At 39.3% G+C, this 17,131-nt stretch overlaps 1 protein-coding gene across 17 annotated transcripts in view; it reads left to right on the top strand.

Annotated features, from left to right (window-relative positions):
* Positions 1-17,131, top strand: part of PHF20L1 (PHD finger protein 20 like 1) — a gene marked incomplete at its 3' end in the record, with an annotated part of 77,034 nt that overhangs the window by 47,565 nt on the left and 12,338 nt on the right. For 16 of the 17 annotated variants that reach the window (XM_082363759.1, XM_082363755.1, XM_082363754.1 and 13 more), the window contains one exon: positions 14,388-14,552. The exons of the other annotated variant lie outside the window; for it this stretch is intronic. In XM_082363759.1, coding sequence (XP_082219885.1) covers positions 14,388-14,552 — 165 coding nt within the window. The remainder of the gene's footprint in view (positions 1-14,387; positions 14,553-17,131) is intronic. 17 annotated transcript variants of the gene reach the window in all.

Raw genomic sequence — 17,131 nt, 5'->3', positions numbered from 1 at the left:
GACAGAAAGTCCCATATGTTCAGAAATCAAGCAAAATATTTTTATAGAATTCATGGATGAAAGCACAGTACCAAAGGGAAAGTAAGATGTTAAGAAAGTGACAGGTGATGAAAATGTTATATATGTGTCAAAACTTGAGAATGTGGTTAAAATGGCACTTAGAAGAAGAATATCAATTGGTATACATGCTTATATTAGAAAAGAAGGCTGAAAATCAGCTAAGTCTCGAGCTTAAGAAGTTAGAAAAGAAAAAGTCCAAAAAAAGTAGAAGTGAATATGAATAATAAACATATGAGCAGGAATTAATAAACTAAAAAGAAATGGTAGGAAGAAATGAAAAATGCCAAAATTAATTTTTTTGTAAAAAACGAATAAGATCAACAAACCTCTGGGAAGGCTGTTAAGAAAACGACAAAATGTACAAATAAACGATATTAAGAATAAAGAGAACGTAAAATGTACAGATAAACGATATTAAGAATAAAGAGAACATAACTACAGATGCTCCAGACATAAAAATAAGATAATGTACACAACTTTATGCCAGTGAACTTGAGAGGTTATTTGAAGGTATGGGCAATTGCCAGAAACCAAACTTATTCAAGAAGGTAGAAACCTGAATGGTCTTCAAACCTTGAAAGAAATTTAATCAGCGTTTTAAAATCTTTTCACGAAGAAAGATGTCCTGGTCCAACAAGTTTTGCTGTCAAGTTCTACCAAACATTAAAGGAGCAGATTATTCCAAACTTACATAAATCATTTTAGAATTTAGAAAAAGAGGGTGCACTCCTGTAGTGGGATGAATCGTGAACCCCGCAAGTAGGTGTGCAACTCCTGACCCCCATACCTGTGAACGTGACTGCGTTCGGGAATAGGATCTTTGCTGATATGATTAAGATTGCGGTCATCTGGGTTTTGGAGTGGACCCTAAAGCCAATGACTGGTGTCTTATAAGAGAAAGGAGAGGGGGATTTGAGACACAGGGGAGAAGCCTGTGCAAACACATAGGAAGTGATTGGAGTGATGCAGTTCCAAGCCAAGGAGCTTGAGCCACCAAAAGCTGCAAGAGGCAAGGAAGAATTTGCCCCTAGAGACTTCAGAGGGAGATGGCCCTGCTGAGACCTAATTTTGGACTTCTGGCCCCCAGAACTGAGAGAGAATAAATTTCTATTGTTTCAATCCACCAAATTTGTGGTAATTTGTTGGGGCAGCCCTAGGAAACTAATACAACTCCAAATTCACTTTAGATGATTTAAATAACTTTGCTCTCTAAATCAGAAGAGAATGGTATGGGAAAGGACAATCACGGGCTGTTCTTATTTATGGACAAAGATGCAAAACACATAAATAAATGTTATGGAATTAAATCTAGCAGTATATTTAAAAGTATGACCGCATAGGTTTGGAATGCAGAGTTGGTTTGACATTAGAAAATCAATTAATGAAATTCACCACAGTAACATTACAGTTTTGATAAATGTAGAAAAACCATTTGATACATCCATGTGTACTTATGTTTGAAAAACAAAAAACTATGAATAGCAGATTATAAAACTTTATTTAGAAACGTAAAGAAGGCCTAAACAAATGGGAAATAATTCATGTTCATGGGGTTGTAGATTTGCTATAGATGTCACTTCAAATAAATCTATAGGTTCATTGCTGATTCTGAAACTTAATATGGAAGAGTAAAGAGCCAAAAATAACACAGTCACTCTTGAAGAAGAATAAGGAGAAGAATTACTGTTCAGTTATAGTTATTACAACAGTGAGGTAGTTCGAAAGAATAGATTTATTAAGAACAGGATAATCCAAAGCAGACTCATACATATTTCAAAACTTGGTTTATTCAAAGCTGGCATTTTAGCTTAACAGATAAGGGATGAACTTTTCAGTAATTGGTATTATAACAATTTATAATCCATATGGTGAAGAAGAATGAAACTGGACTCCACCTTACACCGTACACAAAAATCAATTACAGGTTGGTTAAATACTTAGTATGTGAAAGACAAAACTATAGAACTTCGAAAGTATAGGAAAACATCTTTATGATCTTTGGGCAGAGATTTCTAAACAAAAAATGCTAACCTGAAACGAAAAGGTTGAAAATGTGATTAGACTGAAATGAACTTTGGTTCATCACAAGCATTATAAAGAGAGTGAAAACATAGCACAAACCATAAGAAGATACTGGCAATGCAAGTACCTGACAAAGCATTGGTATTCAAAATATATTTCAAACTCTTGCAGTTCAAAAAGGAAAAGAAAACCCAGTATGAAAATGGACAAAAGATTTCAACAGGTATTTCACAGAAGTGGAAACCTGAAAATGATAAAATGATTATATAATACAGTGCTCACTCTTATGAGAAGCTGCATAATGCAGTTTTCAGAACCTGGTGAAATCTATTTCCTATCTGCCACGTGGGCAGAAATTACAAGGTGGATGATGTCGGATGTTGCTGAGGAGATGGAGACAGCTGTACAACTGCTATGGAAAAGCAGTGATGCTTTTCTGATGAGAGTAGAGTTGACGATGTGCTACCACGTGACCTCAGATTCCTAACTAAACTCACACGGTAGGTACATCGGGAGACATATACAAGAATGTTTACAGCAGCACTGGCATCGGCCCAGGTGTCCACCTGTCCATTCAGTGGACTCCGTATCACTATGTAAATAAATGGATTATACCCACTGGAATCTCATCAACAAAATGGTTAAGCTAAAAATCAAGTCACTGAATAGGTTCAAGATGGCAGAGTAGAAGGACGTGCTCTCACTCCCTCGTGCGAGAGCACCGGAGTCACAACTAACTGCTGAACAGCCATCGACAGGAAGACACTGGAACTCACCAGAAAAGATACGCCACATGCAAAGACAAAGGAGAAGCCAAAATGAGACGGTAGGAGGGGTGCAATCACAATAAAATCAAATCCCATAACTGCTGGGTTGGTGACTCACAAACTGGAGGACACTTATACCACAGAAGTCCACCCACCGGAGTGAAGGTTCTGAGCCCCACATCAGGCTTCCCAACCTGGGGGTCCGGCAACGGGAGGAGGAATTCCTAGAGAATCAGACTTTGAAAGCTAGCGGGATTTGATTGCAGGACTTTGACAGGACTGGGGAAAACAGAGACTCTACTCTTGGAGGGCACACACAAAGTAGTGTGTGCATCGGGAGCAGTGACCCCAGGCGAGACTGAACCAGACCTACCTGCTAGTGTTGGAGGTTCTCCTGCAGAGGCGGGGGGTGGCTGTGTCTCACCGTGAGGGCAAGGACACTGGAAGCAGAAGTTCTGGGAAGTACTCCTTGGCGTGACTCCTCCCAGAGTACGCCATTAGCCCCATCAAAGAGCCTGGGTAGGTTCCAGTGTTGGGTCGCCTCAGGCCAAACAACCAACAGGGAGGGAACCCAGCCCCACCCATCAGCGGACAAGTGGATTAAAGTTTTACTGAGCTCTGCCCACCAGAGCAACAGCCAGCTCTACCCACCACCAGTCCCTCCCGTCAGGAAACTTGCACAAGCCTCTTTTTTTTTTTTTTTTAAGCTAATTTTTATTTATTTATTTATTTATTTATTTATGGCTGTGTTGGGTCTTCGTTTCTGTGCGAGGGCTTTCTCTAGTTGTGGCAAGTGGGGGCCACTGTTCATCACGGTGCGCGGGCCTCTCACTATCGCGGCCTCTCTTGTTGCGGAGCACGGGCTCCAGACATGCAGGCTCAGCAATTGTGGCTCACGGGCCTAGCCGCTCCACGGCGTGTGGGATCTTCTCAGACCAGGGCTCGAACCCGTGTCCCCTGCATTGGCAGGCAGATTCTCAACCACTGCGCCACCAGGGAAGCCCACAATCCTCTTAGATAGCCTCATCCACCAGAGGGCAGACAGCAGAAGCAAGAAGAACTACAGTCCTGCAGCCTGTGGAACAAGAACCACATTCACAGAAAGACAGACAAGAGGAAAAGGCAGGGGGCTATGTACCAGATGAAGGAACAAGATAAAACCCCAGAAAAACAACTACGTGAAGTGGAGATAGGCAACCTTCCAGAAAAAGAATTCAGAATAATGATAATGAAGATGATCCTGGACCTCGGAAAAAGAATAGAGGCAAAGATCGAGAAGATGCAAGAAATGTTTAACAAAGACTTAGAAGAATTAAAGGACAAACAAACAGATGAACAATAAAATAACTGAAATGAAAAATTCACTAGAAGGAATCAATAGCAGAATAACTGAGGCAAAAGAATGGATAAGTGACCTGGAAGACAGAATGGTGGAATTCACTGCTGCAGAACAGAATAAAGAAAAAAGAATGAAAAGAAACAAAGACAGCCTAAGAGACCTCTGGGACAACATTAAACACAACAACATTTGCATTATAGGGGTCCCAGAAGGAGAAGAGAGAGAAAGGACCAGAGAAAATATTTGAAGAGATTACAGTTGACAACTTCCCAAACATGGGAAAGGAAATAGTCACGCATGTCCAGGAAGCGCAGAGAGTCCCATACAGAGTAAACCCAAGGAGAAACATGTGGAGACACACAGTAATCAAATTGGCAAAAATTTAAAGACAAAGAAAAATTATTGAAAGCAGCAAGGGAAAAACAACAAATAACATACAAGGGAACTCCCATAAGGTTAACAGCTGGTTTCTCAGCAGAAACTCTACAAGCCAGAAGGGAGTGAGTGGCATGACATATTTAAAGTGATGAAAGGGAAGAACCTACAACCAAGATTACTCTACCTGGCAAGGATCTCATTCAGATTCGATGGAGAAATCAAAAGCTTTACAGACAAGCAAAAGCTAAGAGAATTCAGCACTACCAAACCAGCTCTACAACAAATGCTAAAGGAACTTCTCTAAGTGGGAAACACAAGAGAAGAAAAGAACATACAAACACAAACCCAAAACAATTAAGAAAATGGTCATAGGAATATGCATATCAATAATTACCTTAAACGTGAATGGATTAAATGCTCCAACCAAAAGACACAGGCTCGCTGAATGGATACAAAAACAAGACCCATATACATGCTGTCTACAAGAGACCCACTTCAGACCTAGGGACACATACAGACTGAAAGTGAGGGAATGGAAAAAGATATTCCATGCAAATGGAAATCAAAAGAACGCTGGAGCAGCAATACTCAGATAAAATAGACTTTAAAATAAAGAATGTTACAAGAGACAAGGAAGGACACTACATAATGATCAAGGGATCAATCCAAGGAGAAGATATAACAATTACAAATATATATGCAACCAACACAGGAGCACCTCAATACATAAGGCAACTGCTAACAGCTATAAAAGAGGAACTTGACAGTAACACAATAATAGTGGGGGACTTTAACACCTCACTTACACCAATGGACAGATCATCCAAAATGAAAATAAATAAGGAAACAGAAGCTTTAAATGACACAATAGACCAGATAGATTTAATTGATATTTATAGGACATTCCATCCAAAAACAGCAGATTACACTTTCTTCTCAAGTGCACACGGAGCATTCTCCAGGATAGATCACATCTTGGGTCACAGATCAAGCTTCAGTAAATTTAAGAAAATTGAAATCATATCAAGCATCTTTTCTGACCACAACGCTGTGAGATTAGAAATCAATTACAGGGAAAAAAATGTAAAAACCACAAACATATGGAGGCTAAACAATACATTAGTAAATAACCAAGAGATCACTGAAGAAATCAAAGAGGAAATCAAAAAATACCTAGAGACAAATGACAATGAAAACACAACGATCCAAAACCTATGGGATGCAGCAAAAGCCGTTCTAAGAGGGAAGTTTATAGCATTACAGGCCTACTTCAAGAAACAAAAATCTCAAATAAACAATCTAACCTTATACCTAAAGGAACTAGAGAAAGAAGAGCAAACAAAACCCAAAGTTAGCAGAAGGGAAGAAATCATAAAGATCAGAGGAGAAATAAATGAAATAGAAACAAAGAAAACAGTAGCAAAGATCAATAAAATTAAAAGCTGGTTCTTCGAGAAGATAAAACAGAATTGATAAACCATTAGCCAGACTCATCAAGAAAAAGAGGGAGAAGACTCAAATCAATAAAGTCAGAATGAAAAAGGAGAAGTTACAACAGACACCGCAGAAATACAAAGCATCCTAAGAGACTACTACAAGCAGCTCTATGCCAATAAAATGGACAACCTGGAAGAAATGGACAAATTCTTAGAAAGGTATAACCTTACAAGAGTGAACCAGGAAGAAATAGAAAATATGAACAGACCAATCACAAGTAATGAAATTGAAACTGTGATTAAAAATCTTCCAACAAACAAAAGTCCAGGACCAGATGGCTTCACAGGCGAATTCTATCAAACATTTAGAGAAGAGCTAACACCCATCCTTCTCAAACTGTTCCAAAAAATTGCAGAGGAAGGAGCACTCCCAAACTCATTCTATGAGGCCACCATCACCCTGATACCAAAACCAGACAAAGATACTACAAAAAAAGAAAATTGCAGACCAATATCACTGATGAATACAGATGCAAAAATCCTCAACAGAATACTAGCAAACGGAATCCAACAACACATTAAAAGGATCATACACCATGATCAAGTGGGATTTATCCCAGGGATGGAAGGATTCTTCAATATATGCAAATCAATCAATGTGATACACCATATTCACAAATTGAAGAATTAAAAACCATATGATGATCTCAATAGATGGAGAAAAAGCTTTTGACAAAATTCAACACCCATTTATGATAAAACCTCTCCAGAAAGTGGGCATAGAGGGAACCTACCTCAACATAATAAAGGCCATATATGACAGACCCACAGCAAACATCATTCTCAATGGTGAAAAACTGAAAGCATTTCCTCTAAGATCAGGAACAAGACAAGGATGTGCACTCTCACCATTATTCTACATAGTTTTGGAAGTCCTAGCCACGGCAATCAGAGAAGGAAAAGAAATAAAAACAATACAAACTGGAAAAGAAGAAGTAAAACTGTCACTGTTTGCAGATGACATGATACTATACATAGAGAATCCTAAAGATGCCACCAGAAAACTACTAGAGCTAATCAATGAATTTGGCAAAGTAGCAGGATACAAAATTAATGCACATAAATCTCTTGCATTCCTATACACTAATGATGAAAAATCTGAAAGAGAAATTAAGGACACACTCCCATTTACCATTGCAACAAAAAGAATAAAATACCTAGGAATAAACCTACCTAGGGAGACAAAAGACCAGTTTGCAGAAAACTATAAGACACTGATGAAAGAAATTAAAGATGATACCAACAGATGGAGAGATATACCATGTTCTTGGATTGGAAGAATCAATATTGTGAAAATGACTATACTACCCAAAGCAATCTACAGATTCAATGCAATCCCTATCAAATTACCAATGGCATTTTTTACAGAACTAGAACAAAAAAGTCTTAAAATTTGTATGGAGACACAGAAGATCCTGAATAGCCAAAGCAGTCTTGAGGGAAAAAAACGGAGCTGGAGGAATCAGACTCCCTGATTTTAGACTATACTACAAAGCTACAGTAATCAAGACAATATAGTACTGGCACAAAAACAGAAATATAGGTCAATGGAACAGGATAGAAAGCCCAGAGATAAACCCACGCACATATGGTCACCTTATCTTTGATAAAGGAGACAAGAATATACAATGGAGAAAAGACAGTCTCTTCAATAAGTGGTGCTGGGAAAACTGGACAGCTACATGTAAAAGAATGAAATTAGAACACTCCCTAACACCATGCACAAAAATAAACTCAAAATGGATTTAGAGACCTAAATGTAAGACTGGGCACTACAAAACTCTTAGAGGAAAACATAGGAAGAACACTCTTTGACATAAATCATAGCAAGATCTTTTTTGATCCACCTCCTAGAGTAATGGAAATAAAATAAAAAATAAACAAATGGGACCTAATGAAACTTAAAAGCTTTTGCAAAGCAAAGGACACTACAAACAAGATGAAAAGACAATCCTCAGAATGGGAGAAAATATTTGCAAACGAAGCAACTGACAAAGGATTAATCTCCAAAATGCACAAGTAGCTCATGCAGCTCAATATCAAAAAAACAAAGAACCCAATCCAATAATGGGCAGAAGACCTAAACAAACATTTCTCCAAAGAAGATATACAGATTGCCAACAAACACATGAAAGGATGCTCAACATCACTAATCATTAGAGAAATGTAAATCATAACTACAGTGAGGTATCACCTCACACGGGTCAGAATGGCCATCATCAAAAAATCTACAAACAATAAATGCTGGAGAGGGTGTGGAGAAAAGGGAACCCTCTTGCACTGTTGGTGGGAATGTAAGTTGATACAGCCACTATGGAGAACAGTATGTAGGTTCCTTATAAAACTAAAAATGGAATTACCGTATGACCCAGCAATCCCACTACTGGGCATATACCCAGGGAAAACCATAATTCAAAAAGGCACATGCACCCCAGTGTTCATTGCAGCACTATTTACAATAGCCAGGTCATGGAAGCAACCGAAATGCCCATCGACAGACAAATGGATAAAGAAGATGTGGTACGTTTACACAATGGAGTGTTACTCAGCCATAAAAAGGAACGAAATTGGATCATTTGTAGAGATGTGGGTGGATCTAGAGACTGTCATACAGAGTGAAGTAAGTCAGAAAGAGAAAAACATATATCGTATGTTAACGCATATATGTGGAACCTAGAAAAATGGTACAGATGAACTGGTTTGCAGGGTAGAAATTGAGACACAGATGTAGAGAACAAACATATGGACACCAGGGGGGAAGGCGGCGGGGTGGTGGTGGTGGTGTGATGAATTGGGAGATTGGGATTGACATGTATACACTAATATGTATAAAATGGATAACTAAGAAGAATAAAGAAATAAATAAAAATCAAGTCACTGAAGAAAACATGTACAGTAATATGATTTCATCTATGTAAAGATCAAAAATTTGTAAAACTAAACAGTATATCTTTTAGAGATTCAAATGTATGTAGCAAAAGCATGAAGGAAAGGAAGAGAATGATGAATAGAAATTTAGGATAGTGATTACCTCTGAGGTGGACGAAGGAAATTTATTAGTTCAAATTGGAAAGTGGCACAAAGGAAGCTTCAAAACTGACAATGATACCCTCTTAAATTTCATGATGAGAACCTAAGTATTTTGTAGTATTTATGTGCTTTATGTCATACCCATTTTTTCCCCATATTCATCAAACACTTTAAAAGAAAAAACAGTTTTAAAAACTGTAAAGCCAACGAGGTAATTTCGGAGTTGGTAGTCACTTTTGGTAAATTCTTCAGATTTTAACTCTCTCTATAGGCCAAAAATAACATCTAATCTTTCCACAGGGTATGAAGTTTTTACATTTTCTAACTCTAAAGCTACCAAAGTAAATTTGAAGATATGGGATCAAAATGGGATTGAAAAACTTGAAACCACTTCCCAGAGAGTGTCTTGAACATCTCTGGACACTTCTGTGTCTGCACTGGTCCTCAGCCTTTCTCCTGAACCCCACCCCTTCACATATAGCTCTGTGGAATCCATACTAGAGAGAACCTAACGTTAGGAGGCTCTGGAGCTCTGTAACCGGAAACCATGAACCACAGATTCCCTTGTTTAGTGACTACCCTCCCGTGATTATGTATCACAATGCAGAAATGACAAGCTTCACACTGCAGACCAGACTGCCAGATGAACTCCCAGCTGAGCAGAGGCTGAGGGGATTTGGCTGCCTTGGGTATTCCAACAGAGACACTGAGGTGTCAGGGCAGGAAGGGCCAAGCTTTTTAAGTCACCTTACGTTGCATCGGCAAACAGGTCTCTTCCAGTACTATAGCAGCAGATGCAGAATCCTGTGTACCAAAACACCTGTGAAAGTGGGGAAAAGATAACAGGGAGGGGCTGACAAAGAACAAAGTAAGAAGTGGGCCATACCTGGTAGCAAAGTGAGGGGTAGTTATGAGAATGCAGGAAGTGGTAACTTGAAAGAAAGGAGAGTGATTAGGATTAATAAGTCTTAGAGAAAAAAGTGCAGAGAAAATTTGCACCTCACAATTGTAACCCACCATTACCTATGGTAACCCTATTTATAAAGAGCCATTAAAAAAATAAACCTTTAAAAAATGTTTTAAAATCAGATCTATAAATGAAAATCTTAACTTTGAAAGTAGAGTCCTGGTACATACTAAAGATGTACAGAAGCATTGCTCTTTGTACACAGCAGGTGTTGGGTTGAGTAATCACCAACATCTTTGCAATTGGTTATTACATTTGAGGAGAATTTTTTCTGGGCTATTTACATTTATCTTGGAAATGACACTTTTCCCCAGATGATTAAATTAGAAGAGTGTTCTTTAAACTGGAAATAGGGGGTTTTAAGTAACTTTGAAATTTCAAAGACATCTTAATTTTAAAGAATTCACATTATTACTACGTGAGGTTCCTAATAGAATATGTATTTTAGTCTGCAATTACTGCCATTGAGGAGTTTAAAAAAATCTTTCTTTTCATCACTCAATGTGATTTTGCATATCCTGCTGGTGCTTATTATGTACCAAACACTAAGCATTTTACGTATACTAGTTCATTTAATCCCTGCATTAACCTCTTACGGTGGGGCCTGTTATCCCCATTTTATAAACAGTTAACTAAAACAGAAGAGATGAAGAGAGTTGTCCAAGCTCACATGGCCAGTAAGTGGAGAAAAGCAGATTGGAACCCAGGCAGTCTGGCTTCTGAGTCTTAATTTTAACTTTAACCATCATGCTGTGTTGTTAATCTTACCTCAAAGATTGTTTACTAGGCTGTGTATCCTTCCCTCCTTGTGTTTGTTGGCATACTAAGTCAGTAGTTATCTGTTTAAATGAAGTTATGGAAAGGAGTAATTGAATTAAGTAGTTCTTTATAATTATCCCATTAAAGAGTGGGTTGACATGTTTCGATTACCAGAATTAGTTTACATAATATAAAACTAACATTGTGTTCAATCTGTGTGTGTGAGAAATTGCCGTGTTGGATTCTATTTAAGAGTGACATCTTTGCCAGTCTTTAGCTTGTTATTTTGAGCAAATCTCGTCATCTCTTTGTCTTTCATGTATCTGTAAATATGAGAAAACTGAAGGCATACAGAGGTTTAAAAGAACTAGAATGAGAAATGCAAAGAGAATCCAAAGTATTGTATAGTAAAAACAAAGATTCCCTTCCAGGCACTTGTAAGCAAGCATATATGTTAAGAGTGGTAAAAAGCATGCATAAATATCTACTAAGAAAGTTATGATGTGTTTTGTGTGTGGTAAAAAGCATGCCTAAATATCTACTAAGAAAGTTATGATGTGTTTTGTGTGTGGTAAAAGCAGTACAAAAGTTCTATTTAGAGAAGCTTTATGTAGAAGATTACATTGCTCTAACCCTGAAACATAGCAGTAGACTTTTATTCATAATAGCCCGAGGGCATGGGAGTGGGGAATACAGGAGGGGTGTAGAATGCTAAGAAATTTTGGTCAGTTGCTAATATAACGTAAAGAGATTAAATGTCAGCCGTGTTTTATTTTTAACACCAAATTGAGATTTTTACCATTTTTATACTCAGCCAGTACTTCTGCTTTCACTTTTGCTGAGAGGGCATTATAAAAGCATGTCATGGATAAAAGGGCAGCTTTTGAGAGCTGAGTGTGTGGGTTCAAATCCTGATTGCGACACTTAGAGCTTGGGTGACCTTTGGCAAGTTATTAAATTCTATAAACCTCAGTTTCCTCGCTTGTAAAAGGAAGGGTAACGATAGTTTCTACTCTGTAGATTTATTGTTAGGATGCCGTAAGATAATCGTTGTGAAGTATGGATACTGAACCCAGCGCCTGGCTAGCGTTTAATCAGTGCCCTTCACATTTCCATGCCTGTGCTTGAGTAGCATGGTGCTGGCAGCCCTGCAGTTTCTGCGAGGCTGTGAGAGGAGGCTCTGTAGGCTGACAGCACCAGCGTCATCTGGGAGTGGCCCCACTGCTGAGTGATGCAGGCGTGAGGCCCAGGAAGTGGTTTGAACAAGCTTTCCAGTGTGTGTACACGTTAAATGTTGAAATCCACTAGTGATGCTTTTTGTTGAAGAGTAAGGCTTCTGTAGTCAGGCTGTCTGGGCTCAAATGTTGGATCTGCCATTGATAGCTGTGTATTCTTGGGCAACTTAACCTCTTCTGCCTCTGTTTTTTCATTTGTAAAACAGCACTAACAGTTGTAGCTGCCTTATTGGATGGTTGTGAGGATTACGAGTTTAGTACACATAAAGCACTTAGAGTCCAGTTTGGCACATAGAGAGCTCTTGGTAAACGTGAGCTCTGCTGTGATATTTACGACGACCACTATATTAGTTTCCCATTGCTGCTGTCACAACTACATAACAGTGACTTAAAAACACACATTGATTATCTTAAGGTTCTGAAGGTCAGAGGTCCAAAATGGGTCTCACTGGGCTAAAATCAGGGTGTCAGGACTGCACTCCTTTCTAGAGGCTCTAGGGGAGAATCCATTTTTTTGCCTTTTCCAGATTCCAGAGGCTGCCAAGTGTCCTGGCCCTTGTCCCACTCACATCTTCAAAGCCAGCAGTGGTGGCTCGAGTCTTTTCTTACTTTACATCACTCTGGCACTGACTCTTTTGCCCCCTCTTTTACTTTTAGGGACCCTCGTGCTGATGCTAGGCCAACCCAGATAAGTCAGGATAATCTCTTATTTTAAGGTCAGCTGATTTCCAGCCTGATTCCATCAGCAACCTTAATTCCCCTTTGCCATGTAACCCAGCCTATTCACAAGCCTGGGGATTAGGCTGTGGACGTTTTAGGGGACCATTATTCTGCTTCCCACACTACCAGCTTCTGATGGATGATACTCGGTACCCACCAGCATTGGACTGCTCTTCTCTTGTGAACTTGTTTTTCCACTCTCTACCTTTCTTCAGCTTTTTCTACCTCTTACTTATTCCCTAATCTGCATCAGTTTACATCCTTCGCCTTATACTCAGTTGAGGAAATAGAAGCCATCAGATGAGCACTTGCTCATCTCTTATCCACCACATCTACATGCTTACCTGAATATATCAATCTTCTCCTTTGCCTCTACTGAAATGAAGAGACTGTCTGTCTTTCTCTTCTTAAAATCCTGGCATTTCTCACTGCCTGCCTCCCCACCCCCGGATTTTTAGATTTATGTGGACAATGTGTAGGATCTCCCGTCTTTAAAAAGCCCTCCTCTGAATCCGCATTTCTCCTCTGATTTCTCCACCTCCCATTTACACTACAGCTCCATCTCAGCATGCCAGTTTCAACACCTAGTTGTTCTAGCAGAAACCTGGAAATCGCCCTCGAAGGTAGCATCTCAGCCCTCCATCTCCAGTCCACAGGTCACTGCATCTGCCTCTCAAATGTCGCCTCAGCTGCCTTCCTCCCCGCCCAGGCCGCTGCCTCTGAACTGCGTCCCCACCGCTACCTGTGCTCCCCGGACTCCTTCCTGCATTCCGCAGCGGAAAAATGGAACTGGATGTGTGTCACATCTTGCTTCCCCTTACAAACTTTGACTTCCTGTTGCTTTCAGGATGAAACTTAAAAACAAAAAAAAAAAACTAAAAAAAAAAAAAATTAAAAAAAAAAAACCAAAAAAAAACCAAAAAAACTTTAACCTGATCTGGCTGCGGTCACTCTAGCCTCGTTGCTCATCTCCCTCACTCAGTGTGCTCTGACCACGGTCTTGTAGTTTGTCTGTCGCGCCAGGCATTCTGCTTCGTGGCCTCCGCATGTGCCTAGACTCACACCCTCTCCTGTCTTTGCTTCCCCACCCCGCTCTGCTTAACCATCTTCATGACTCATTCTAAGCTGAGGAAGACAGAACTAATTTCTTTCAGGACCATTTAATTTAGTTCAGAGGTTTTCTGCTGAAGAATTTATTGATCAAATTATCACTATAATAATTGACATGCTAGACATCACGAGAGCCTCTTTTAAAAAAAAAAAGGTTAATTTCCATCTTGCACATCTTACTGCAGACATAGCTGTGATTATAATGAAGAGAAAATGAAGCTATAATCCTTTTTCACTTCTGGACTACTTAGTAAGAGTTTATGGGTACCAGTTAGAACATGTGCTCCCTGCTATGTATATACTGCCTGGGGTGTATTTCCCAGGTGTTCTTGCCAAACCTCGTTCATCAGATGCATAATGATCTAGCTGTTCATGGATGAGAGGAGAAAGTGGTGGCATGATTGTTTATGTATCATAAAACATGACTTTCTCATTATTTTTATAGTGACTCTTCTTGATTACTTGACACTTTATTAATATTTCTCTATGTATCTTATGTTGCAGACTATTCAGACTATGAAGACAGTTCCCTAGAATTTTTGGAAAGGTGCTCTTCTCCACTAACTCGATCTTCTGGGAGTTCTCTGGCTCTACGAAGCATGTTTACGGAGAAAAATACAACATATCAGTACCCAAGGGCAATTTTGTCAGTTGATCTTAGTGGTGAAAGTATGTGTAACCATGTAATGCTTAAAACAAGTCTTAAGATTCTTAAATGTGGAACCGAAAATAAAACATACTTTAATGAGGCCTATCTGAGCAGGGCACACAATTTAAAAAGTTATTCCATGAACTAATATGAAAATCTCAACATTAGAAATTTGAGCTACTTTTTAATTTATATAAAGTAAAATCGGCATTTATACTTAACTGTAGCACAGGTAGTAAGGAAACAGTTAGTGTCTACTATGTACTGGTCTTCTGCAGGTGTTTTTACATGTATTTTCATATTCTTCACTACCAGCTTATAAAGTAGATATTGTTACCCACACTACATAAACAAGCAGAGGCTTATAGGTTAAGTAACTTATGGGGCTAGTTAGCGTTAGAATTAAAACTCAAACCAAGGTCTGTCTTAACTCCTAAGGTAATGCTTTTTCTGCCAGATATTTATCATAGTCTTAAAAATGCACTTTGAATTCCTGATCACAGATATGTCTGTAACCAAAAGTCTGGAAATGTGGTCAGATCAGTGATTTGAACACATTCAGGTATTAAACACGTAGACAGAAGACCATGTTAGGTGGTGACACGAGCCCTGGAGCTGGAATCTCTCAGGTTTTCCTGTAAGTCCAGTCCTGACAGTGGAAGGTGTTGAGGACTCTTACCTGCCAGTGTTCTAAGCAACGGGAAGAGGAACTCTCCCAACTGCAGATATTGATGGCTTGAGACCAGAGCTCTAGCACAGTAGGAACCAGAGTCAAGGAATGAAGAGGAAAGGATGGGGGTTCATCCTATGTAAAATCCCAGGGATATTTATGGGGAGTGCCCTGTCTTTTCCGTAAGTGCCCTACATGACAGATGCCGGGTCATGTGTTTTCTCTGGCACTGTTACTGCCTATTCTCTTCCAGGCCTAACTCCCCTCTAGCTCACTATGGAGAAAAGCATATTCTTCCCTTTACCCTAAAATAAGCACATAGCACTTTTGAGATTTTTTTAATCTCAAATCTAAAAAAAAAAAATTTGGGAGGGATTAGGAAAAAGTTCTGTCCCCTTTTCTAACAAATACGAGTCACCTTTTCCCTTTTGGGCCAGTGGTTCTTAACCTCAAGTGTACATTAGATTCATTGGTGTGATGCTAAAATATATGATATCAGGTCCTTCAGCGGAGCACAAATCTGGGATTTCTTGGAGGGCGGGTCCTGGCAAGACAGCCCCGGTAGCCGGGGTTGAAAATCACATAACACCCATACTGTGAGCCATCAAGGTCTCAAAATTGCCTTTTTTACAGAGTGATGGAGAGTGGGAGATAATATCTGGATGACCAGTGTTGCTGGAACTAAAACACTTGGGAGAGGGCTGGGAAGAGTGTCATGAATGTGTACCCTCAGTCCCGCTGTCTTTCCCCTGCGCTTCACGTGTTCAAGCGTTGAGCTCTGAGAAGAAAAATGGAGAGGTTCTCAAATGTTACTGTGCATCAGAACCACCTGGAGAGCTTCTTAAAACACAGTTCTGGGTCTTACGCACAGTATTTCTGATTTCTGACAAGCTCCCGGGTGATGCTGATGTGGAAACCACACGTTGAGAATACTGTGTGGGGAAACAGCAGTGTTAGTTCATGCGGCAGCAGTTACAAGAGACCAGTGCTCTGTGGCCGCTCAGTTGGAGCTCTTGTCCAGGTGGCCATTTCAGTGTGCGAAGGGACCTGTACTTCCTTTTCTTACTTAACTTTCAACCCAGTGGCCCGTTTACTTAGCCTCCAGAATTCAGCCAAACACTGCTTTGATGCTTGCGAGTTTAGTCGAACTGGATTTTCTGGCCAATATTTTAAATTTGCCTTCTAGCACTGTGAAGCCTGGCTGTTTCGGCCATACAAACCTATGTGAGATATACACTAATTCCTTTCAATGATAGTCGTTTTTAAATTAAATTCATTGCTAACCCTGTTATGATTGCCATTCATTGAATACCACATACGTGCTGCAGCAGTGTTTGAAACTGTTCATCCACGTTCTAGTCTGCCATTTTGCAACATGAACTTCTATTCGAGAAAGCCCAAGAGAAAGTACAAATTTGGGATTTAAGTTAGCAAGATTATGAGTAAATGAAATTTATTCTTCAGGTTCTCAAAACTACCCATATTGTTAATATTAGAAAGATTTTATAATATCTAATTGATTTACTTCTGATTCCTTGAACTTTTTTTTGTATTTCTGTACCATTGTCTCATTTCTACTGACCTTACTCTCTCCAAGATGTCCTAAGATCCTAAAGAGAAGAAAACATTTATTTTTCTATAAAACATTAACTTTTTATAAATCAGAAACAAAACATTCAAAAACATTGAGTCGGGGAAAAAATAAGCACGATTAGAAGCTGATAAGGAAAACACTAAGTCATATGAAATATTTAAAATATAAATTGCATGAATTATTTAGTTTGAATTCAGGCAACTTCCACCTGGTCTGATTAAGTCTGAAAAAATTTTCTCTATATAACGACTCCCTCCTTCCCTCTTCCAGAAACATTCTGGAGTGGCTATCACATGTATCAGGCTTCATCCTAAGCACTGACTACAGAGCATTCA

This window comes from Balaenoptera borealis, assembly GCF_965194805.1.
Source record: "Balaenoptera borealis genome assembly, chromosome: 17".
Lineage (NCBI taxonomy): Eukaryota > Metazoa > Chordata > Mammalia > Artiodactyla > Balaenopteridae > Balaenoptera > Balaenoptera borealis.
The sequence above is the reverse complement of the archived record's forward strand: the minus strand, read 5'-3'. Positions and strand labels throughout refer to the sequence as shown.